We start from the raw sequence: 23,375 nt of genomic DNA on the forward strand, positions 1-23,375 counted from the left end.
AGCTTGGCCTTTGTGTTTACCGGTCTGATCTTTGTAGCACTATTCTCAAGATGTTTTCAGAAGCCCCCAAAGCTACAAAAAAGACAGGTTTCTTTTTGATAGCACATGGCCCTCTCACGTACAGTTAGGTTGTTTACTGTAACATGACTCAGTCAAGTCTCAGGCTGAAGATCCCATTAAGGTTAGAAAGACTAGCTTCCTGGTAAAAAAGGTGTCCCCCGAGTCTCTTCTCTGGGCTAACCTCTGAAACACACCCACGCATGCAACCAATCTCTCTTGTCACCCCTATTGCTGTGTAAAGTCAGCTATTCCTTCAGAAGAGGTTAACCACAGGCCCGATCCAAGTGTGTTGGAAATGGGGGGTACATAATTCATGAAGGCCTCGCAGACAGAAAGCCTGAGGTGGTGTCAATATCAAAGAGAGCTACACTGGACAACAGCAGTTAAAAGGGAAGTCAGATTGATACGGCTATGGCTTATAAACACACACACACTCACACACACACACACTCACACACACACACATATTGGAGGATACTTGGGGGCATGGGCAAACAATATCATGAACTGTCCCCACACACAGTCAACACACACGTCTGGGTTTTCTCTATGTAGCATGACAGGAGACACCTACCCATCCTGACCAGAACAGGAGTGACCTGGGGAGGAGAGATCATCCTGGAGATATGGCCTGTCTCCCCCATCTGCTAGGGGGGAAAGACAGAGGATGCATGAAGGACAGAGAGGGAGTGAGTGTGGGAAGATTTTGGTGTGTGTGTGTGTGTGTGTTAGAAGGGGGGGGTAAGCAAGGAAATAGAAGTGTAAAAAGAAACCAGAGGGAGTGAGGGTAGAAAAGGAGGGTAAAGAGTGACAGAGGGGGAGAAAGAGAGAGAGGGTTAAGGATGAAGAGAGAGAGAGAGAGAGAGAGAGAGAGAGAGAGAGAGAGAGAGAGAGAGAGAGAGAGAGAGAGAGAGAGAACCACGGTTATGTTTCTCAAGACGCTGCTTTTGCTGTGAAATATTTTCTCAGCAGTGTTTATCATCCATATCCCAAATGACAGGCAGCTATGCTCACAAATCACACAGGAAGTACCACACAGGAAGTACCACACAGGAGCGAGGGAGGAAGAGAGAGAAAGAAGAACAATCAGAGGCATCTGAAGAGGCGAGGGCCTGGGAAACACTTGTTTTGTCTGTGTGGTGTAATCTCCCAAAACCGATGACAGAAGCACAGCTACCGTGATACTTGACTGTGTAAGAAACACAGAGGAGTGACATTGTTTGTTGAATCTGCTGTGTGGAGACCGGATCCACAGACATCACAACAGAAATCAAACAACCCTCCTCCTGTCCTAACCTGAAAAACAGCTCCGGTCTCTCGTTTAGAAAGCGCAACCATCCCGACTGTTTGGGGGTTTTCTAGAATGTTCTTGGAAGGAGTTTTAAAATATGGTGGTTGATTTGTTAGAGATGGTAAATTACTACCTAAGAGTAAAGGCTGAAAAAGTGGGAATGCCAGAGAGAAAGAAAGAGAGAGAGACCAAGAGAGAGAAATAATGAGAGAGACTAAGAGTGGGAGATAAAGATGAGAGTACTAAGAGAGTAAGAGAGAGAAATATAGAGAGAGAAAGAGTGAGAGACATAGAGATAGAGTGAGAGACATAGAGAGAGAGAACCCTGTACATACAGCTGGTGCCCATGGCCGCGAGGAGCCTGTCGTGTTACAGTGGCATCTGGCACCATATCAGATACCCTGCATCCTCGCCCGGCCAGCCAACCAGCCAGGGAGAGAGAGGAGAGGGACTCAGATAGTGTGTGTGTGTGTGTGTGTGTGTGTGTGTGTTTGTGTGCGTACAGTATGAGTGAAAAGGAAACAGGAGGGAAAGAGAGAGAAAGAAAGAGAGAGAGAAAGTGAAGGAGAGAAAAGAGAGAGTGTGTGTGAAATAAAGGAGAGAAAAGGTGGAGGGAAGAGTGAGAGAAGGGATGAATGAGGACAAGCAGCACAGCTCGTGGTAATGGAGTGTTTTCAACGCTATCTCAACCACACCCCTTCCTCATCGTGTAGCCCTGAGGACCAGTGATCTCAGTCTCTCAAAAAGCGTGTGTGTGTGTGTGTGTGTGTTGGTTAGTTTGTGTGTCGAAAGTATCCATTTGTGAATGTGTGTCAAAAACATCTTTGTTATTTCCTCCTCTCAAGCTAAAACAGGAAACTCTGTCTCGCCCTCTGATCCCATCTCGATGAGTGTGCTGGTGCTGCTTCACTGGGACATGGAAGCAAACAAGAACTGAGGGACAAATGATCCCAGAGTAATGTAGTCTCTATCCTGTTACCACGTGTGGCACGGTGCCAGTGCAGCCTTTACAGCTTTAAGCTAATTCTCTTCTCAGTGCAATTCTTTTTTTCTTTTTCTTCTCTGTGACACAATGGGCAGGTTGAAGGCTGAGTGGGAAATGAATGTTTGATTCTGTGTTTGCACAGAGAGATATACCCTCTCTGCCGATGCGTCTGGGCAGGAGGTGGGATTGGTTGTTGATGTATGCCGCTTTGTTCGCAGGTCTGATAGACCCCATTTGTCACCTTTTTCCTGGTGTATCCAGGAGGGTTGGGGCTATTTTTTTTCTTTTTTCGCTTTTGTGTGTATGTGCCTGTTTAAGTGCGCGTGTGTGTGCATGTTTGAGTTTGTGTGTGTGTGTGTTTGAGTGTGTGTGTGTGAGAGAGAGCGCAGGGCATGGAGAGAGAGGCCTAATAGGAGCTGGTGTTTTGAAAGGAGAGTGGTGCTTGTTGAATGGTGTAATGGGAGCTCCTGTTGTTGCTCTTGCTAAGGGTCTAATGGATGGGTCTGCTCTACCGGCACTACGCTACAATACACTCCCTCAGGGTGACTGGTGGTCACAGCACTCTCTCTCTCGTTCTTGCTCCCTAATCTCTCTTTCTTTTACTCTTTCTAGCGCCGTAATCTCTCTCCCCCTCTCCCTCTCCCTCTCCCTCTCTCTAGCTCCCTTTCTCTCCAGCAATCTCCCTCTTTCCTCTCTCTATCCTTCTCCCCTGCTCTCTCTCCCTCTTCCTCTGTCATGGTCAGTGTGTGTCAGTGTGTGAGTACGGAGGGAGACACATGCCATAGGGAAGGTCAATAGGTGTGTGTGTGTGTGTGTGTGTGTTTGAGTGTCTAAACTTGATTCTCCCTTATTACCCAAAGGCCAGACAGGCCAGTGTGTGGTTAGTCAGTGTAAAACTGTCACTCATAAAAGAGCATCCGGTCATCTATCGTACATCACCCCCCCCCCCACACACACACACACACACCGCTATTACACACACACACCGCTATTACACACACACACCGCTATTACACACACACACCGCTATTACACACACACACCGCTATTACACACATAAAAACACACGACACCCCTGGATTGCCAGCAGGCCGGTTAAAAGTGACAGATGGTCCCTTACAAAAGAGGAAAATGAAACAGCACATCTATCAACATCCTGTTTCTCATCTAAACGAATAGCTCTCCACCGTCACATATGGTACGATAGATATCCTGGTTCCACTCTCTCCAGGAGGTGGAAAACATCACAGTTCACCTCTCGACATCAATGCTAATGAGCCTATTTTCTGTGTATTCCGACAGTGACAGAATACAGTGTTTTTTGATGAAGTATGTGGTGCCATCGATGACATCGAGAAGTGCTCTCGTTGTTGTCTAAACTCTGCAAGACCAAAGACATGTTGTTAGGCACCAATGCGTGCTAGCTAAGCGTCTAAACATCGTCGTTAGCCAGGTAGCCGCCAGTCTTTTCAGGTAAACATGTTGTAAATGGCACTTTAAAGATACGTATTAATTAGCTACATGTTGCTTTCGAATCGGAGAAGAAACATGTTTCCCTCCCTGGCTACGGGCATTGTGGCAACAACTGAACAAAACAATCATTTCCTCAAACCCATCCATTGTGACCCTGTGAAAAAACCCGGTCCTAATGACATCGACATGCTATGCCACAAGCCAAACACAAACTTGACAGGTTTCTCCCCGAGGAGCATTGATCCGGATCGATCTGGATCGTGGGAGCTGGCTGGTAGTCGTGTCGTCATCAAGGTATTGTTGTTTTGGATCCAGGAGGAGGGAGGGGAGGAAGGGGGAGGAAGGGGGCGAGGGGGTGGGGTAGGGGGAGGGAGGGAGGGTAGGGGGGAGGCAAGGGGGGTGGCAAGACGCGTGGGGTTGGAGATCAAGCTACTTTGGGGTTGACGCCTCAGGGTGTGATGTCACAGGAATCAAATTGAAAAACCCTCATGTCCTAAACTCACGGAGCCGGTAACTGTTCACTGTGAGGGAAACAAAACTGCAGATCATCTGGCGTTTCCTATATTGATGTTTTCCGCCTTTTTGGACAGTGACTGAGACAGGCAGGAAGGCTCTGAGAGGGAAAGAGAGGGGAGGACATGCAGAAATGGCCCAGAGCCGGAATCAAACCGGGGCCGCTGTGTGTGGGTCCTCAGTCCGTAGGGTACGCGACCAGCCCAGTGAGCTATAGGTGTGACCCAACTTCAGAGTGTGTAGCAGGAGTAAAGTTGTGTTCTTACATGAAGGGCGCGAGAGCGGTTAGCCAGAAGCTTCTCGATGTTCCCTGCTGCGCTGGACACCAGCTGTCTGGCGTCGTTGGACTCTATGGTGAAATGCTTCCTGTGGTTATGGAAGATCTGGACCAATCAGGAGAAAGAGAGACAGGGGTCAAAGGTGACTTCAATCGAGTGGGGACGTTTGATTGGTTTAATGTGGAATCTTTTTGCAGATTACACAACTCTGAATCACAGCACTGAAGAGTATTTGCTAAAGATGGAATCTGTCTCGGCAAGAGGAGACAGAAATGAAAATCAAACACAGAAACAGCCAATTATTTAGCAGCCTGAGGGGATTCTGAAGCTACAGGAATGAGATGTGTTTATGTACAGACCATGCTTCTCTGTGCGTTTGATCATATGTGTTAACCTGTTCATGCGTACATGAGTGTGTGTGTGTGTGTGTGTGAACTGTCATACCACGGAACACACGCATGCACGCATGAACAGGTTAACACATGTGATCAAACATGTGGACTGAACAAGAACCCACTGGTTCTACTGAGGAAACAGGTTTATCATAGGTTGAAAAGGGAGACAAAGAGTATATACAGGATGGATGCAAAAGTAGATGTGCATTTTTTACTTCCAAATGTGTGTTGAGAAACTCACCTGTACAAGATTGTGAATCCCGCTGGCTGAATCTGTCAGCGTTACCAGCTCATGTTGCATCTGTTCAACCCAGTTCTTCACCCTGCGAAAACACCAGAGGAAATCACCTCAGAGTCACTATTAATCAGGTGCTGATCTAATCTAAACCCAAACCCAGGCTAGTGGAGACCACGTGACTGTATCCACAACTCACTTAGCGATGGCGCTTGCTCAGCACCTACGATAAATTGTTGTTTTAAGAATTGCAACTTTTGCTTTTATTGGAACCTGGATATCATGTGACACTGAGTGTACTCAAAGAGGGACAGTTGGGGGACAGATTACCATGGCAACATGCTAAACATCATCAATCTGAAGCTCGGGGGGGATTAAACAGTCATTGATCTGTGTCTGAAAATAAAGATGTACCCAGGGTCTTCTGTGTGTAAGGGGTAGTGCCAGCATTGTGAGGAGGAGAGAGGAGGAGGAGGACAGGTTAGGAGAGAGGAGGAGGAGAGAGGAGGTGTAAGGGGTGGAGGAGAGGTGAGGAGAGAGGAGGAGGAGAGAGGAGGTGTGAGGGGTGGAGGAAAGAGGAGGAGGAGGAGAGAGGAGGTGTAAGGGGTGGAGGAGAGGTGAGGAGAGAGGAGGAGGAGAGAGGAGGTGTGAGGGGTGGAGGAAAGAGGAGGAGGAGAGAGGAGGTGTGAGGGGTGGAGGAGGGGAGGGGGAATGAGGTAGAGTGGAAAGCGGTAGAGGAGGGGTGAGGGGGTAGAGGAGAGGTGAGGAGAGAGAGGGGGTAGAGGCGTGTGATATTCTGTATAAATACCCCAACGTGTCAAAACAGCCAGGATTCTCATTACCCCGGCCGTGATACAGTTACACAAACTGTCCATGTGAGGTCTCCTCTTCCTCTACACAAACACCCCCTTCACCCCCCTCGCCCGCCCCCCGGCCTGGCGTCATTAACAATACATAAGACGACACATCAAGAAAATGAACTTTCCCCCCCCTGTAGTGAGTCAACCCCTTCCCTATGAGCCCCGGCCTCTACCGGCCCTGACCTCTACGACACCTGACCTCTCTGTGTTATCTTATTTAGAGACCACAGGGTAATGTGAGCAGGGGGCTCCGGCGCAGGGAGAAGCATACCAGCTCCGTATATTTAGCCTCCCAGAGACAGCTGAGTGAGAGAGGGGGTTAGGAGAGAGGCTGGAGCCGCTGAAACTGTCAGCGTTATCTGTTCCTGCAATAACGCACCAACACACACTCACGACGAGTACACACACACACACACACACACTTACAGTATGCACATCACCTACAGAAGTAAATCAGTGGCTGGCCCCCTGCTGGACAGGAAATGTTTTCTGCCTTCACCGGCTCGCAGGGGTCAAGTCAAGGTCTCCTAACTTGAGGCGTCAAGCCGTGACAAAGGTTACACAACGTCACAGCGAGTCCCTGAAGCGCCTGGAGGCGTGCGGGCGCCCGCCACAGGGCCGGTCGCGAGGGAGAACTTGCGAGCGGTTGCCGTGGAAAACGTTGCCCTGCTCAACTGGTTGCTCGGCTACGCGTCCGTCTCGCTTTTGGTCACTACAGGAGGACGATCCCGTAGTGTGTTCACAGAGGGAACACAGAACGACCTGATTCACCCCTCAACATCAGAAACCCAATCCACTCCACATCCTTGCTGCTAACTTTTACATATTTAAAATATATTTAAACTCTTGCAGGCAAGAATAAATAGTGCATGCACCCTATATCCTCAGCGAGTTTGACATTACTGTCTCTAATTTGGGAGCGGGAAGTTGAACCCAAATCTAAGGCCAAGGGCAGCCCTACTCTGGAGCTGTAATGAGGAATGGGGAGCAACACCTATGTGGTTGTGTCCCAGGGAAGGCCACTGTTTCTGGGTAAGGATGATTAGTGTCCCCCTAGTCTCCTGCTTCCTGGAGGTTCTGGAGTTCATGGTTGGTTGTAATGTGAAACCCATTATCCTGTCTACGGTCTGAAATAACAAACAGGTTTCAGAAAATAGCCACGCAGCCTCAAAACCTGAACAATGCTAAAAGCACAAGTTCTCCGTTTCCCTGTTATATTGGGAAATAATCCTGGATAGTCTGTCATTTCATTAAACTTCATCTTCTCTGATCGTGTCCTATCTATGGTACATGGTCAATCTGCATGAAACAGCTTGCGACACAAAAACAAACTGAACAAAACAAACTAAAACAAAACAGACAAGCCAGAAATGTAACAAAAACAATGAGACTGTCAGGGAAAAGAAAAGCGTTTTACAAAGTCGTAGGAGAAATGGAAACTTGGAGAGGACTGTGGAAAAATGAGATAACATCCCTCACCCCTCCCCCTTCTACCCCCCCCCCCCAACCCCCTCTGTGGGAAGGTGGGGGAGAGGGGTGGGGAGGTAATGCACAGTATAAGGGGGGGTGAAAGGACCCAAAATGGCTGGTGAAGTGGTTTGGACAAGAGGCAGCAGCAGTTCAGTTGCACACCTGGGGGCTTGTGCAGAGTGGAGCCTTGTGAAACCCAGCCAAGTGAGAGCCCTGCCTGCTCTGAGGCGCATTGGGCTTCCTTTCATGCCTTTTGCTTGTAAAAGACTCCCCGACTTACAAAACAGACTGTAGGGTTTTGTTCAAGTTCTCTCCAGAAGATGGAGATGAGGTTGCCTTAGTGTTGTGTCGATAGACTATCTGCAGGAAACCTCTACTTCCTCATTCTTGTCAGATGTGTGTGTGTGTGTGTGTGAGTGAAACCAGAGCGTGTGTGAAACCAGAGGTCAGCAGGGGCGGCAGGGTCAAAGGTCGGAGGAGCAGGTGCAACTAAGTTACAGGATTTTCTGTTTAATAATCTGTGTGTGTGTGTGTGTGTGTGTTTGTTGTGTGGTGGTCACTGTTAGGGCAAGTGTTATGTAACATCAACTAGAGGGCTGTGTCCGGATGTGTGTGTGAGGGAGTTCAGTATTCCTGGGGTCTAATTAGTACACAGCTCCCTCAGTTGAGAGCATCTACAAACACTAAACAATCTCTGAAAACACCTTCCAACGCCACACATCTCCACTCAGTCCAACCAACCTGTTTCAGCACATACCAGTAACCTCCCTCGAACATAAAAGGCATCCGACCAATGATAAAAGCTGTTGCAGAGCAGACCCCAATCCCGGGGCTTGATACAGCTGGGTGGGCCGTAGCCCAGAATAGAGATACTGACTCAGAGCTGGAGCATGGCTGTGTGACTTCTGGCAGGGTCGACCCTCAGGCCTCACTAGCTACTGAGGCCATTTCTGTCCTCTCCTCTCCATTTCATCGCTTTCATATTTTCGAAATGATGCAGTTGATTTCAGTTGGCTGGTTTAGCAACCCCCCAAAAAAGAAAGGAGAGTTGAAGTAGGTCTTAGAAATAGAGTTTCAGCAACTTGGCTGAGTGACACATCAAGCTTCGCTGGGTGCCGGCCAGTCATTTGTTATGATGGTTAGTTGTTGTGTGATGGGGTCAAACCGCCTTAAATTTAGCTCTCAGAGAGAACATTCTAGAAAGTCTCCCTTGACGGTTTCCTCTATATTAAGGATGCAATTACTTGTGTTTTAAAGAGTGGAATGATTTCCATCCATTCTGGCTGTCACAGCGTCTTGTCTTAAACACGAACGCTCATCCCTGCCTTCTATATCTGGAGACTGTTCATGTAGAAAGCTTTCAAGACAAGGGCCAACCATCTTTGTTCTTTTTCTTAGGAACCAAATAAAGACACAGGAAACAGAGTGAAGATATCATCAACCTCTCCAGTCACCCTACACCCCTCAAAACCCTGTAAACACTGCAATGTTTTGACACTTGAATTAGCTTGGAGAACAACTGCAATAGCCCTCGAAATACTGTCAAACTGTCTGCGTAAGGAAGGGAGAAAAAGAGAGGAAGAGAGAAAGATAAAGACAGGGAGGGTGAGAGAGAGAAAGCGACAGATAAACGGTCTAGAAGGAAGCACATTATAACAGGGTTCCTGTTTTTATCTTCACTGAACTTTTAATGATTGTAATTCAGGTTCCTAATCTGCTCTTAGTGGGAAATGAGAGTGACACAAGCACTGATGAGAAGACAGAAAGCAGATAAAAAAAACTGTGAAAGAGCGAGAGTGCGAGAGCGAGCAAAAGAGAGAGAGAGTGAGTGAGTGAGTGAGTGAGTGAGTGAGTGAGCGAGAGAGAGAGAGAGAGAGAGAGAGAGAGAGAGAGAGAGAGAGAGAGAGAGAGAGAGAGAGAGAGGATGAAAGACTGTAATTGAGTCAAGAGGATATACCTAATAAGAGATTGAGCATGCTCTAATTTGTGGTATTATCCGGTATTGCCCAGATTGGACCCCTCTCCCCGGGGCCAACAGGACAGAGTTGACCTGCTGTCCCCACAGCCGCTGGTCAGTGTTGTCCGCACCTCTCCTGTCTCACCTCACCCTGCAGGGGAGTAGGAATACGTCCTGACAGACCTAACAACGCCTAGGAAATTATCCCTCCGCCCATGTCCAGGGTCGTTACATTCTAGGACAAAGGTAACACTGTGACATCGGACGAAGGAACAGAGTCGTTCTGTCAGACTACCACACCTGCTACTAACACATTGTACATATAGATGCAACCTAACTACTGCATTAATGGACCTAACTTAAAGGTCCTACTTTCTACAGTGTCTCCCTGTGACACAATGAACTAAAACACAATTCCAGAAACAAAAACAAATGCAGAAATCGTAGAAATATTGTACATCTGCAAAACTTTAGGAAACAGTTAGATAGGTATGGAGTAACTAGTCACAAACCAGAGGACGCAACCGGTGGAAGATGTGACAAGTTCAGGTTTCCATAGAAATGGACAGGATTCTGTGACCTCATTTCCTCTCCAAACACTTTTTAGGCTCCAGACATTCTGTGATTGAATTTCAGTAACAGCATCAGAGACACAGGCGTGACAGGAGGGAGAAGAAATCCCAGACTAAAAGGAGGCGGGGTGTCGCGAACGAGAGTGTATGATATATACCGTACAGAGTGTGTATGTGTGTGTGTGTTTGTGTGTGAGAGAGAGCGAGAGACAGAGAGATAGAGAGAGACAGAAAGGTGTCTGTTCACATAACCTGTCTCCTCCTGGCGTTCCTGCTTGTCTCCACAAATATCTCTCTTCCTCTCGTTCTCTCTCATCTTCTCTTTCATTCTAACATCTGCCCTTCTGTTCATCTCATCTTCTGTCCAGATCAAACTTTCTCACTTCCTTTTTTTCCTCCCATTTTCTCTCTTACACACACACCCACACACACACACACACACACACACACACACACACACACCACACTAACCCTGCTCCATCGCTCCATTTACTCTAACATCTCTCTATTTTGCACGATGTGGTATGATGAAAACCCATTTGTCCCAAAATATCCAGTCGACATCAATCCAGGCAGCTCCACAACCAGGTGAGTGTTTCTCTAGCTGGAGTTCAGACGTCTCTCTGAGGGCTCCATGCCCGTGACCACCCTGAAACAGTGCTGCCCTCTCAATACAAGGCCAGACGTGAGAGACAGACTCTTACAGGGGAGAAACAGCTTCCACTTGAGACATCTGATAACTGATGATTATAGTGGATGAGGATGATTTGGGGAGAAAAGTAGCACTCTATTTTCTCCACATTATCCAGCTCTGCACTACAGACTTGGAACATATAGCATTCAAAAGACTTTTGCTGGACCAGACTAAAACTTGTGTGTGGCATGACAATCAACACACGTAATTCTCTAGATTTTTTCCAATTGCTAAGTTTCTATTTATCCTTTAATTGACTTGCTGAGTTTGCACAACTCTTGAAAGATCACAGTTCCCATTCTTTGTGTGAGGGCTGTACTACAGAAGACATGTGTACACACGTGCTTCCTGTGGTGGACAGACAGGGCATCGTGTCGAACCAGCTGCTAACTATTCACAAGGTTTCCTGGGCAACGTTGCAATGGAAAATTCCAGGAAGTTCCATGTGGCACAAGATTACAGGGATGCAGGCCTGCAGCCCTGCTTGAGGGGCTTGTTCCCTGTTAGGTCTCTGTTACACATGTGCCTGGACACGCACATGTGCCTGGACACGCACACTCAGGCACACAGCTCTGTCTTTGTATCGTTCATGTTTCATTTTATTGATCGACAGATGATGTCATATAATCCGATTGGTTAGGAAGTTTCATTTACAGGGGTGCCCTGCTCCCTTTTAAATTGTGAAAACTAGAAATGAAAAAGATGACGTTCTTAGCCTGAAGCGCGGAATCAAGCAGAGGTCCAAATACAAGGAGTTGTAGTATAAGTATTATACGTAGCATTAGTAGGAGTATTGCATGTAGTAGTATTAGAAGTAGTATTGCTTGTAGTAGTATTAGAAGTAGTATTGCATGTAGTAGTATTAGAAGTAGTATTGCTTGTAGTAGTATTAGAAGTAGTATTGCTTGTAGTAGTATTAGAAGTAGTATTGCATGTAGTAGTATTAGAAGTAGTATTGCTTGTAGTAGTATTAGAAGTAGTATTGCATGTAGTATTAGAAGTAGTATTGCATGTAGTATTAGAAGTAGTATTGCTTGTAGTAGTATTAGAAGTAGTATTGCATGTAGTATTAGAAGTAGCAGCAGCAGCCAATTAAACCAGACACTAAAGAAACATCGGACACCACCCATAAACTATGGCTCCACAGACCATCAGTGGAGGAGCAAAGGAGAGATTTACGGGAAGGGGACAGGACAATTGAATAAGCTATGATGATATCTTAGACTACGTCCCCAACCCCGGTCACAAACCCTACCTCGGGTCTGAGACCAAACCCATAACCCCCCTTCGTATGGCGAAAAATATCTAAATTTAGAGCACATGTTGAGAGAGATGAACAGGGAGGGAGGGAGGGAGGGAGGGAGGGAGGGAGGGAGGGAGGGAGGGAGGGAGGGAGGGAGGGAGGGAGGGAGGGAGGGAGGGAGGGAGGGAGGGAGGGAGGGAGGGAGGGAGGGAGGGAGGGAGGGAGGGGAGGTTTGAGAAGAGAAAAGGATGAGAAGGAAAGAGAGGACTTGAAGTGAATCGGGGAGAGAGAAATACACTGAGTGGAAGAATAAGATGAATAGATAAAAGGGCTAAGGAGCAGTGACTAGTATGAGCAATGGGCCTAGATCTTGTCTTAAGGGTGTGTGTGTGTGTGTGTGTGTGTGTGTGTGTGTGTGTGTGTGTGTGTGTGTGTGTGTGTGTGTGTGTGTGTGTGTGTGTGTGTGTGTGTGTGAAACAGATTTGACCCCCCCGGCCACTGGCACCAAAGCGTTCCTCCTGAAGTACACCTGTTAAATCCCTCCGGTCAGGAGGCGTCAGAGAGCCAGGGAGACCCAAGTCAGCTACGACCGGGCCCAGCAGGTCGCACATGTGCCAACATTTGTGTGTCCCATGTGGTGATTGAACCCACAACCCTGACCCTTAGCAGTGTGACACCCTAGTACCCAGATGTTCATGAGAGCTATCCTCCCCCAAAGACAACCAATGCTAAATTGGCGACATTGTCCTTCTTCTCAGATGCTAACAACCTCTTCAGCCTTCTGAGACAGAGAGAGCCTGACATTATGGTTGCTGATTAGCGCAGACAGGACAAGGAATGAAACAGGCATATCTACTTAACTGGTTGAGCATGAAATCTAATTACAGTATAGTGGTGGAAATACAGCACAGAGGGGGATGGAAGCCATAGAAACGAAACACAAAGTGAAGGGGAGAGGGGAAGGGGGAGAGGGGATGAAATCGGTCCTTTGTTCAGGTATAACAACATAAACATGTGCTGTACCACCCCAGCATGGGTCAGCCAGGCCAGGTGGACTGTGTGTTAGCTAGGCAGATGGTGAAACCAGATAACCTGTGCCTCCCTCTCCCCCACCCCTCTCTCCCTCTCTCCCCCACCCCATCTCCCCACCCCTCTCTCCCTCTCTCCCCCACCCCATCTCCCCACCCCTCTCTCCCTCTCTCCCCCACCCCATCTCCCCACCCCTGTCTCCCTCTCTCCCCCACCCCATCTCCCCACCCCTCTCTACCTCTCTCCCCCACCCCATCTCCCCACCCCTCTCTCCCTCTCTCCCCCACCCCATCTCCCCACCCCTCTCTCCCTCTCTCCCCCACCCCATCTCCACACCCCTCTCTCCCTCTCTCCCCCATCCCATCTCCCCACCCCTCCTTGTCAACTGCCCTTGTTCTGGTTTCTGCCAGACTTGCTTTACTAACTTATTCTCTCTCTCTCTTTCCCCATCTCCCCACCCCCTCTCTCCCTCTCTCCCCCACCCCATCTCCCCACCCCTCTCTCCCTCTCTCCCTCTCTCTCTCTCCCCCACCCCATCTCCCCACCCCCTCTTCCCCTGTGCGCTGGCTGCATGGCGCCGGGTTCTCTGGGGCACAATCTGTGACATCAGACTTTCAGATTTGATGATGTTCATCATCTGCCTGGGAGCACAGGAGCATGCCGGGAGACAAGTTCAAACCACAGAAAGAAGGAGGAGGAGGAAGAGAGAGAGACAGAGAGACAGACAGAGAGAGAGACAGAGAGAGGGGGGGATGGTTGAAAGAAAGAGAAGAAGAGAAGGCAGGAGTGAGAGAAAAGGAAGAGGAGACAGAGAAGAGACAGAGAGAGGGGCAACACAGTTTAAAGAAGAGCACATCTGAAGCAGGGAAACACTGACATCAGAGGTTAAAGCCGAATCACAAAGATGCAGTCATGCATGCTGACAGAGAGAACAAGGAGAGGGGGAGGAAAGGAGGAGAGAGAGAAAGTGGGGAAAGAGAAAAAGAAAGGACATGACAGAGAGAAAGAAGAGAGGGACACGAGGCATGCGTGCCTACGTGCATGTATCATACAGAGACAGGAGAGGAGGAGTGGAGAGGAGGAGAGAGAGGACGAGAGGAGGAGAGGACGAGAGGAGGAGAGGACGAGAGGAGGAGAGAGGAGGAGAGAGGAGGAGAGAGAGGAGGAGAGGACGAGAGGAGGAGAGAGGAGGAGAGAGAGGAGGAGAGGACGAGAGGAGGAGAGGAGGAGAGAGAGGAGGAGAGGAGGAGAGAGGAGGAGAGAGAGGAGGAGAGGAGGAGAGGACGAGAGGAGGAGAGACAGGAGGAGAGGACGAGAGGAGGAGAGACAGGAGGAGAGGACGAGAGGAGAGAGAGGAGGAGAGGACGAGAGGAGGAGAGAGAGGAGGAGAGACAGGAGGAGAGGACGAGAGGAGGAGAGGAGGAGAGAGAAGACAGCTAGATGAGCAAAGAACAACAAGCAGGGAAGGGACCATCCCCTGATGGGCTAATAATGGACCACAGTGTCCACCTGTCCCTCTCCAAAAGAACAGAAAACACCCCCAGCTATACTCAACCCAGGGATCAGGTTACACACACACACACACACACAACACACACGCATACAGTAGATGTTCTCGCTCATGCTGTGAGTCACCAAAAAACATTGTTCGGTCTCCTTTGGTGACATTCCCCTTGAAGAGTCCAGGCTGTCACTCAAAATCACTGTCACTGTACTTTAAATAAGGAGCACATTATTCCCTCTCGCTTGTTCTTATGTGTTACTTCTACACGTTATTCTTCTGGCTATGACTGTAGCGAGATCTCCCAACAGCAACAGCTTCCACGCAGACAGTGAGAAAGACCCGGGCCGGGCGTACCACTGACGTTACATCCACGAACTGAAGCAGGACTCATCTTTGTATTCACACAACCGCACGCACAGTTATGAACACACCCAATACACATTTTGGGGCTGATTATCATGTTATACTGCACAACCTAATGTTATAACATTAGCATTGCTAGAACTCAAATTTAGCAAGCTCAAAGGTTCAGTTGTAATTCCCTGTTGAATTGTTGAATACTGTCACCTGACCTGCTTTGAAACTCTCTTTTTCCATATTTCAAGTCATATGTATCTATGCCTTCACACTGGCATGTAGGAGATGGGGTGGGTGGGGTAATCAATCTATTTGCTCTCCATAAAATCTATTTCAATGAGTGGGTGGCTGCTCTGGCAGTCTGACATCATACTGTGGGCTATTAGGCTGAGTGCCACACTGGTCTCTCTGTGGTGGGGACCTAGTATGAATTCCAAATCTACCCCACCCTCCCCACCACCATCACCAAGCCCATTACTAAACTGTAGCATACTGTAGCTATAGCCTAACCTCAGAAACCTGTTGACTATTTGGAGAAATATAAACCTAATATTTGACTGAAATAAATGTAAAGCGTGTAGGGTCTAAGGGTCGAGTATTATCATTTAAATGATTATATGAATAGTAATCGGGTGGTTTCTATTTTTATTATTACTAAGTGTGGAGACCTGGGTGCCTGCTAAAGTGTGATGGAAGTTACCATCACACTTTAGGATGCTGGAAGCGAGAGCACCGTCCTTTCTATTCATTGATTTGGATACAATTTCGTCGGACTTACGTAATGAAAATTGGATTAGCCCATGAGTAATCGATTTTCCAGTTTGCCACTAAACCGTGAGCTTACAATTCAGACCCAAACTCATCTACGGCATTTCAGACCTATTTCATACATTGCAAATAGACACATATATCCCACTCTTTGTCACAGTTGACAATAAGCCTACTGTACTATTATCCTCATTGTTTTACAGAAAGCGATAGTATAATACTGATGCCAATGTAATCTCTAGAAAAGGATAACCATAGAAAGTTAAAGCGTGTCGCCTACTGTACTTACACACGTTCTGTTGGGAACTCCAAAGTTGATACACAGGCCAACGTTGTCAATGCTATTATAAATGCGGTTGATAGGCTATAAGTATCCATATTTGTGCGTATTTCCCGAGAACACAAACTAAGCCCAGATCCAACGATGCGTGACGCGTCCCCCAATCCACTGGACCGGTTTCTGCGTTTTCCCTTGCGTGTTTGACGGACGCGTTATACAGCCATCGGAGTTTGAAAACAAATCAGGACGGGTTCTACTCCCTCCAGTGAGTTTGTCTGGTACAGTCTCAGGCAGCGTGTCAGATCTCCAGCTGTGATTCTAAAAGATGCGCGTGCGTCGGAGGAGAACGGGAGGTTTGTCGTTCCTCTTTATCCTCTCCGCTCGCCGGCAGAGCAGAGAGTGTGGGTGCATGTGTGCGAACCTAGAGCGGATCGGTTTCCAAGCCCCTCGCCCTCTCCACCCCACCCCGTTTGAGAACGATCATCATCACGCGTTGCCATACAAGGCACTCCTCTCCTCGCGCAGCTGGGCAACGCGCGGTCACCACCGAGGAACAACATGCAGCTCTGAAGGCTTTAACTTTCGATTTAATGGTGAGAGGCGCGTTGCACTAACTGGCCCAAAAGCTAATTAGGTGTAAGAAACAGAAGATTTTTTTTGTTTTATTTCGTTATGATGCATTTGTAATTGACATGTAATTAAAACATGAACTGGACTGCACCAAACTTGTTAAAGTAACCTAATTAACAACATGAGTGTAATACAAAACATAACAACATAACAATAGTGTAACTACAGTGTAACAGCAACATAATAACAGAGTAACAACGGTGTAATAACAGTGTAATACACTGTATTACACTGTTATTGCAATCCTTCAGATTAAAACTAAAGTAATGAGCCTGGAAAATGTAAGAAGTAGAAAGTACGATGTGTGTGTAAAAAAAAAGTATTTTAAAATACTGTAAAATACTGATACCATAAAAATATACTTAAGTACAGTAACAAAGTATTTGTACTTCTTTACTTCCCATCTCAGTCAACCAAACAGTTAATATGTATAAATATCACATAATCCACTGTTTAATATGCAACCTTACGGTTATGATTTCAGAGCCATCTTCACTATTTGCCAAAGAGGGCGGTGGGGTGGTTAGAATAATGTGCCTGCTTCCATTATACCAACTCTCTGATAGATTTACTGTGCAAATAGTCAGGCACCCTACCGCTAAGCAAACATCGGGTTTCACAGTCAGCTATATTAAAGGTGCATGGGGCTGGGGGCGTCGCCCCCCTGGGTTCAGAAAGGGTGAGTGCAGAGTTAGCAGAGTATAATATTTGGAAGGGGTGTGGGGGTTCTGGAAAATAGTATACAACGCAAATAGATAGGCTAAGCTTGCTGTGAGACACACACACCCACTTCGCGAGCGCACAGCTAAACTTTACACTGTGCACGCTAACAGCCATGAGGTGAAAGATCTAAAAAGAAATACAGGACCAAGTTTAGCGACACACACACGTCTTTAAAGACAGATGTTTTAATTACATTCCTGGTTCTGTGTTTTGTTTGGAAAGAACCCATTAAAGTTACAGGACTGGGCTACATGTTAATAGAAACTGTAATGTATATGTTATACTGAACACCCGGGCCTTCCATGGATAATTATCCATGCTCCATGGATAATGATTTAGCCAGGAAGCCAAACCAGGCCTATTCCTAACAGGATTAAGAAATTACATTAAAGTTACTGAATTTGGCATTAGTAAATGTCCGTTTAGCTCTGTTTAGTTTAGCTGCCTCACAGGGGCATGGTTCACATCATTAGTAGGCTAGTCGGTGTCGATCGGTTAAACTCAGGTAGGCTATAGCCGAGGCCACCGGCGATCCTGACTGCAGGCGAACGTCGGCCAACAGGGGTGCGGCCACGTCTGTCACATGTTCCATATCTCAGTGAGGGCAGAACATTTCAAGGATCCACACTTATATATCTATATAGACTGTCTTCTATGACTTGTTTATTACCTGCTTATACACCGTCTTCTAGGACTTGTATATTACCTGCTGGAGAAAAAGTAGGCCTGTATAAGATTTTTGGGGGAACTGTAGTGCGACTCAAGCACTACGCGCGCTTTATCTGTTACGATTTTACTTTGCTCTTAGTTCCTAAACTTTACGTTAGATCAATATACTAATTTAGGCTTGCATGTGTTCAGTCAATGTAGTCTGTTTAGCACACTTTATATGTGACTATGGGGAAAAGAGTGAGAGGACTGAGGACAATGATGATGACAAAGAAAAGGACGAGAAGAGATCGTGAAAGATGGAAAAAGTGTTGCTAAGTGAATTAGGATCGTCTGTGCGCGCGCCAGCTCGCGCCACCCTCACCCGGGGATTCGCCCTGGCAGTCAGCCGTCGCCTAGCAACGCCACACAGTCTAGTCAAAACCTCATGAGAGGCTTTTTTTTCTTTCTCGCCGAGCGAGCGAGCGCACCTCGGAGACCTGCCTCGAGACCCGCGAGAGAGCGACAACCGAGGTCGAGAGTAAACGGTACGAAAAACAACAACAGAAAGGTGCTACCACATTTTTAAGCAAAGAATAGTTTGGGTAGAAATAATTCTACTCTTATGGATATGATTTGGTGAGGGTGAGAGCAACGTGTCCGATCATCTCTTAACCACACGTGGTTATAGAGGAGGGGGTGCAAATTAGTCCATCTGTTGTGTTACTGAAGAGATGAATGTGATGGTAAAAATGCGCTTTTTCTTTTTGTTTAAACAAAACTAGTGGGACTCCTGGGAAAAAAAACTTGTTATGCATAAATTGATCTGGGAATATGTGTGATTTGTCAGGATAGATAGACGGGGTCATTAAACAGGAGATTGGGAATATGTCGAAGCAGATTCAAAATTAGTTAATTAGGGATGTTGATAAGAGATGAAAGAATATAGCCTACTATTAAAGTCAGCTAACAGGCATAATTCTGGGTTAAGAAAGTACACATTTATCATCTTAACTGCACAAACCCACTGTAAGAAGGTAGTCCTATGCTTTAAAATGTTTCATTTCTTGAATTAGATTAACTCATTAAAATATATTTGCAGGGCAAAAAGTCTTAGCATTTTATTTTAATTACATTTGAATCATTGTGGGTGGAAATTCACTGCAGGCTTTTTTCAGATCAAATTAAAACTTGTTTTCCACAGAAGACACAGTGGACTGTTTTAGTCATTGTGAATTTAATTTAGTCAATTTTAGAACACAGATAATATAAAACCAATCCAGATATGTAGCACACAGAACAGAGCAAACACAGAACATTGGGAGGTTTTCAAACGTACCAGACTCACTCACTATGTCAAGTAGGCCTACATAACGCCAACCCATAAACCTCCAACATGAATTCAGTAAAAATATATTGTCATGTATTATTTTGAAATATTAATGAATGTACCATGAGAAACATGAGCATGTCCTCAGTGCTCTCTGTTTAAATTCCCTTGTTATCTTGTAACAATAAATATGATTTGACTGTTTAATTTCCCCACTGTAATGTGACATCATAGCTGCCTTCATGTTACGCATCAGCACATATCCTTTTTTATCTCCTTCTCGATTGCAAAGTATCACTTATTTCATTATTCATCCTGGGTGAGTGCATTTCTCAGGTGTTCTGAATAATTTTTGGTGTTAAATCAGAAAACTACCCACAATCCTCTTGTGTGTCTGGAGCACTGTTGGGATCCTAGTGTGTTTCTCACACAGCTTCATAACAGCAGGTGTGAAGTTACCTGACATCGGATGAGGAGCTGAGACTGGTGAGACAGGTGAGACAGGTGAGACAGGTGAGACAGGTAAAGGTTGTATAAACTATAAATGATCTGAGGGAGGATAAAGTATTTGTGTCTTTGAGGTCAAAGGTGACTTGGTCTTACAAAAGGCAAGTTGACCCGTTCAAACTCTGATCTGAAAAAATAAAAACCTGGGGTATTAGGTCAAACCACATGGGAAATTTGAAGTTGATTCAAAAGTCTCCACACCCTCCTCCCCTGGACCACACCCCTGATCGCTTTGTCAGTTTCTTAAGGGTGACTGACGGCTACTGTGTGTGATGTCTGTGGTATTTGGGATGGGGCAAGGAGGGGCTATCTCCTCATTGTCTGACTTGTATTATTTCTGAAGGCCAGGACAGTCTGGGATCAGGGATATTACTCTGCCTTCGGGGGTTGTGACAGGCGCAGGTCATGTTAAATGTTAGACGCAGCAAAATGCTTTTCAAGAGCATCCTTGGATCGTTTCTTGTGGTTCGTCACTCACCAGCACGTCAGAGTCTCGGGACTGTGGCGGTCGTAACAACATCCTGCATCTCATCCAATCAGATTCACCCGGAAGACGCCATTACTGCCCACATCCACCAATCAAACGCCTCCCTGTCCGTCAGAAGCTTCCTAATGCCTTTGTGACTCACGGTTGGTTTCTTACCAGACAATCCATGGCCTTCTACGAAATCTCACGATTGTTCAGCTGATATAAGCTACCGTACATTTTAGAGGCGGAGGTGTCTTTATACATGGGTGTGTCATGACCCTGTCTTGGTATCTGAGAGATCTTTCTAGATGTGGAAGTTGAGCCTGATTAGGAACCGGACAGTAGAAGGTTTAGACTGGTAAGGAAGAGTCCGGATGGAATCAGTCTCTTTATCTGGCCAGTAATTTGGTTACAGTGTTTGATCGCTCTATTATTCCAGTTATCATAAGCATGGAGAGAAAGCGAGAGGGAGAGACAAAAAAAGGAGAGGGAGAAAGAGGCACACAGAGAGAAAGAGGGAGAGAGAGAGGATGGGGGAAGAAAGAGAGAAAAAGAGAGGGAGACAGAGAAAGAGGGAGATAGATAGATAGAGGGAGAGAGAGGGAGAGATAGAGACAGAGAGAGGAGAACAGATAGGAGCCAGATAGAGAGGCGTGGCTATAAGTCGTTTTGATATAGACGGACCTTTATTTGTATGTGTGATAACACCACGGTAACCCTGGTACTGTATCCACAAATACTGTGATAAAAACAACACCCTCCTTACCATCAGTCTGTATTCTGTATATTGTTCTTTAATTCACGATCCCTGTATTTGGAAAAGAACAAAGGTCACAGCCAGTAAGATTGTAAAACGTTCCTGCACTGGGATGCAAGCGCCAACATTTATTACCTGGAGTCTTATGGCTTATGTTCATGTTCCAGAAGTGCAATAAAACAACAACGTTAAAACAACGTTTTTCCTACTCCTTCTGTTCCATTGGTGCCCCTGGATTGAACTTTACAGGCTGAAAGACGTTGCAGATTGTGTTGGTCTCATTGCATCTCCTTCTGTTAGATCAAATACACGTTCAAAAGCTCAATGGCAGAGTATCAACATGCCCTGTTGATGCATGGCTTCTCTTTAAAGGCATAGAGGGGAACAAATATATCTTTAGAAGAAGAAGATCTGAGAGAATGAGAGAGCAGGAGAAAGAGAAAAGAGAGAGAGAGAAAAGAGAGAGATAGCAGGAGAGAGAGCAGGAGAGAGAGAGCAGGAGAGAGAGAGCAGGAGAGAGAGCAGGAGAGAGAGAGAGAGAGATATGTTGGTCTGAATGGGTTTAAGGGATACCAATCGAACCCTAGAAAGTTTACAAAGGGAGAGAGAACCAAGAACGAAAGAGATAAAAAGTGACACAAAGAGTTGGCGGGTTGAGAGAGACAGAGACGGAGAGAGAGAGAGAGACAGAGAGAGAGACAGAGACAGAGACAGAGAGAGAGAGAGAGAGAGAGAGAGAGAGAGAGAGAGAGAGAGAGAGAGAGTGAACCAACAAGAAAGGATTCTGGAGGGAGGAAAGAGGATGCTGGAGGGAGGAAAGGAGGGTTAGAGAAGACAACAGAGGATGAAAGCGTGTACTCTGGGAAGGACAGGTGTGCACTGATCAAAGCAGGCAGCTTTTTCAAACGGATTCACACACAATACAGCATCAAGCAAATGCCCTTCAACACTTGTCCTCCAGACTTGCTATGCTTCAACGTGACCATTTCTCTTGCTACATGAACATGATGTCTGATATTTTGAATAATGGCCAAAAGTTTCACCTGGCTATTTGCAAAGTATTTCCTGAAAGGAGAATTTGGTTCATGCAACAAGCTATTGTTTTCACCCACGAAAAATGTAAAGCACAGATGTGTTTGTCAAGATGGCCTGATAGAATGAAGGAGAGGTCTGTCTGAACTTTAGGCTCACAACTATTTAGAAATATTCCTGTCCATCTCTGCAGAGGTTAAGCTGTTTACCCTGATGAACTGTAGGATCCTGTCCGTCTCTGCAGAGGTAAAGCTGTTTACCCTGCTGAACTGTAGGATCCTGTCCATCTCTGCAGAGGTAAAGCTGTTTACCCTGATGAACTGTAGGATCCTGTCCATCTCTGCAGAGGTAAAGCTGTTTACCCTGCTGAACTGTAGGATCCTGTCAGCTCTGCAGGTTTTAACAAAAGCATCTGAAAACCTCCACAGCAGTGAAGAGATGAAGGTTATGCCGGGCTGGGACAACAGCTCAAATCTGAGTCAGCCCATTATGTAATGGTCGTTCATTGCCCTCTGGACACAAGGGTGGCCATGGAAAGACACAGAGTAACAGACTGCGAATGTCTCGAATGTGACCCTTTCATATCCTGGTTTCATTTCAGCTGAACTTGGGCTCTCAGGTGAGGCTGAGGGAGGTGAGCGTCTCTCAGGTGAGGCTGAGGAAGGTGAGCGTCTCTCAGGTGAGGCTGAGGGAGGTGAGCGTCTCTCAGGTGAGGCTGAGGGAGGTGAGCGTCTCTCAGGTGAGGCTGAGGGAGGTGAGCGTCTCTCAGGTGAGGCTGAGGGAGGTGAGCGTCTCTCAGGTGAGGCTGAGGGAGGTGAGCGTCTCTCAGGTGAGGCTGAGGGAGGTGAGCGTCTCTCAGGTGAGGCTGAGGGAGGTGAGCGTCTCTCAGGTGAGGCTGAGGGAGGTGAGCGTCTCTCAGGTGAGGCTGAGGGAGGTGAGCGTCTCTTAGGTGAGGCTGAGGGAGGTGAGTGTTCTCTGGGCTCTCAGGTGAGGCTGAGGGAGGTCTGTGTCTGCTGGGCTCTCAGGTGAGGCTGAGGGAGGTCTGTGTCTGCTGGGCTCTCAGGTGAGGCTGAGGGTGGTCTGTGTCTGCCGGGCTCTCAGGTGAGGCTGAGGGAGGTCTGTGTCTGCTGGGCTCTCAGGTGAGGCTGGGCCAGATGGCTCCTGACTCCAGCTGCAGGTCTGGAGACCAGCAGGGGGCCGACTGCCCCCATGCAGGTGCAGAGAGAGCCCATGCATCATATGCATCCCAACACACACACGGGTACACTGTACACACACACACACACACAAAGGTACACAGACTCACACACACACC

At 47.0% G+C, this 23,375-nt stretch overlaps 1 protein-coding gene across 1 annotated transcript in view; it reads right to left on the bottom strand.

The window, feature by feature from the left end:
• cacna2d1a (calcium channel, voltage-dependent, alpha 2/delta subunit 1a) overlaps window positions 1-16,349 on the bottom strand; it is a 66,956-nt gene extending 50,607 nt beyond the window's left edge. Inside the window, exons 1-3 of the mRNA XM_084701140.1 lie at window positions 15,974-16,349; window positions 5,237-5,318; window positions 4,589-4,705 (exon numbers count right to left, since the gene is read on the bottom strand). Coding sequence (XP_084557266.1) covers window positions 4,589-4,705; window positions 5,237-5,318; window positions 15,974-16,062 — 288 coding nt within the window. The 5' untranslated portion in view covers window positions 16,063-16,349. The remainder of the gene's footprint in view (window positions 1-4,588; window positions 4,706-5,236; window positions 5,319-15,973) is intronic.
• Window positions 16,350-23,375: the final 7,026 nt, after the last annotated feature.

This window comes from Hypomesus nipponensis, chromosome 7, assembly GCF_054491055.1.
Source record: "Hypomesus nipponensis isolate SF chromosome 7, ASM5449105v1, whole genome shotgun sequence".
Taxonomy (NCBI): Eukaryota; Metazoa; Chordata; class Actinopteri; order Osmeriformes; family Osmeridae; genus Hypomesus; species Hypomesus nipponensis.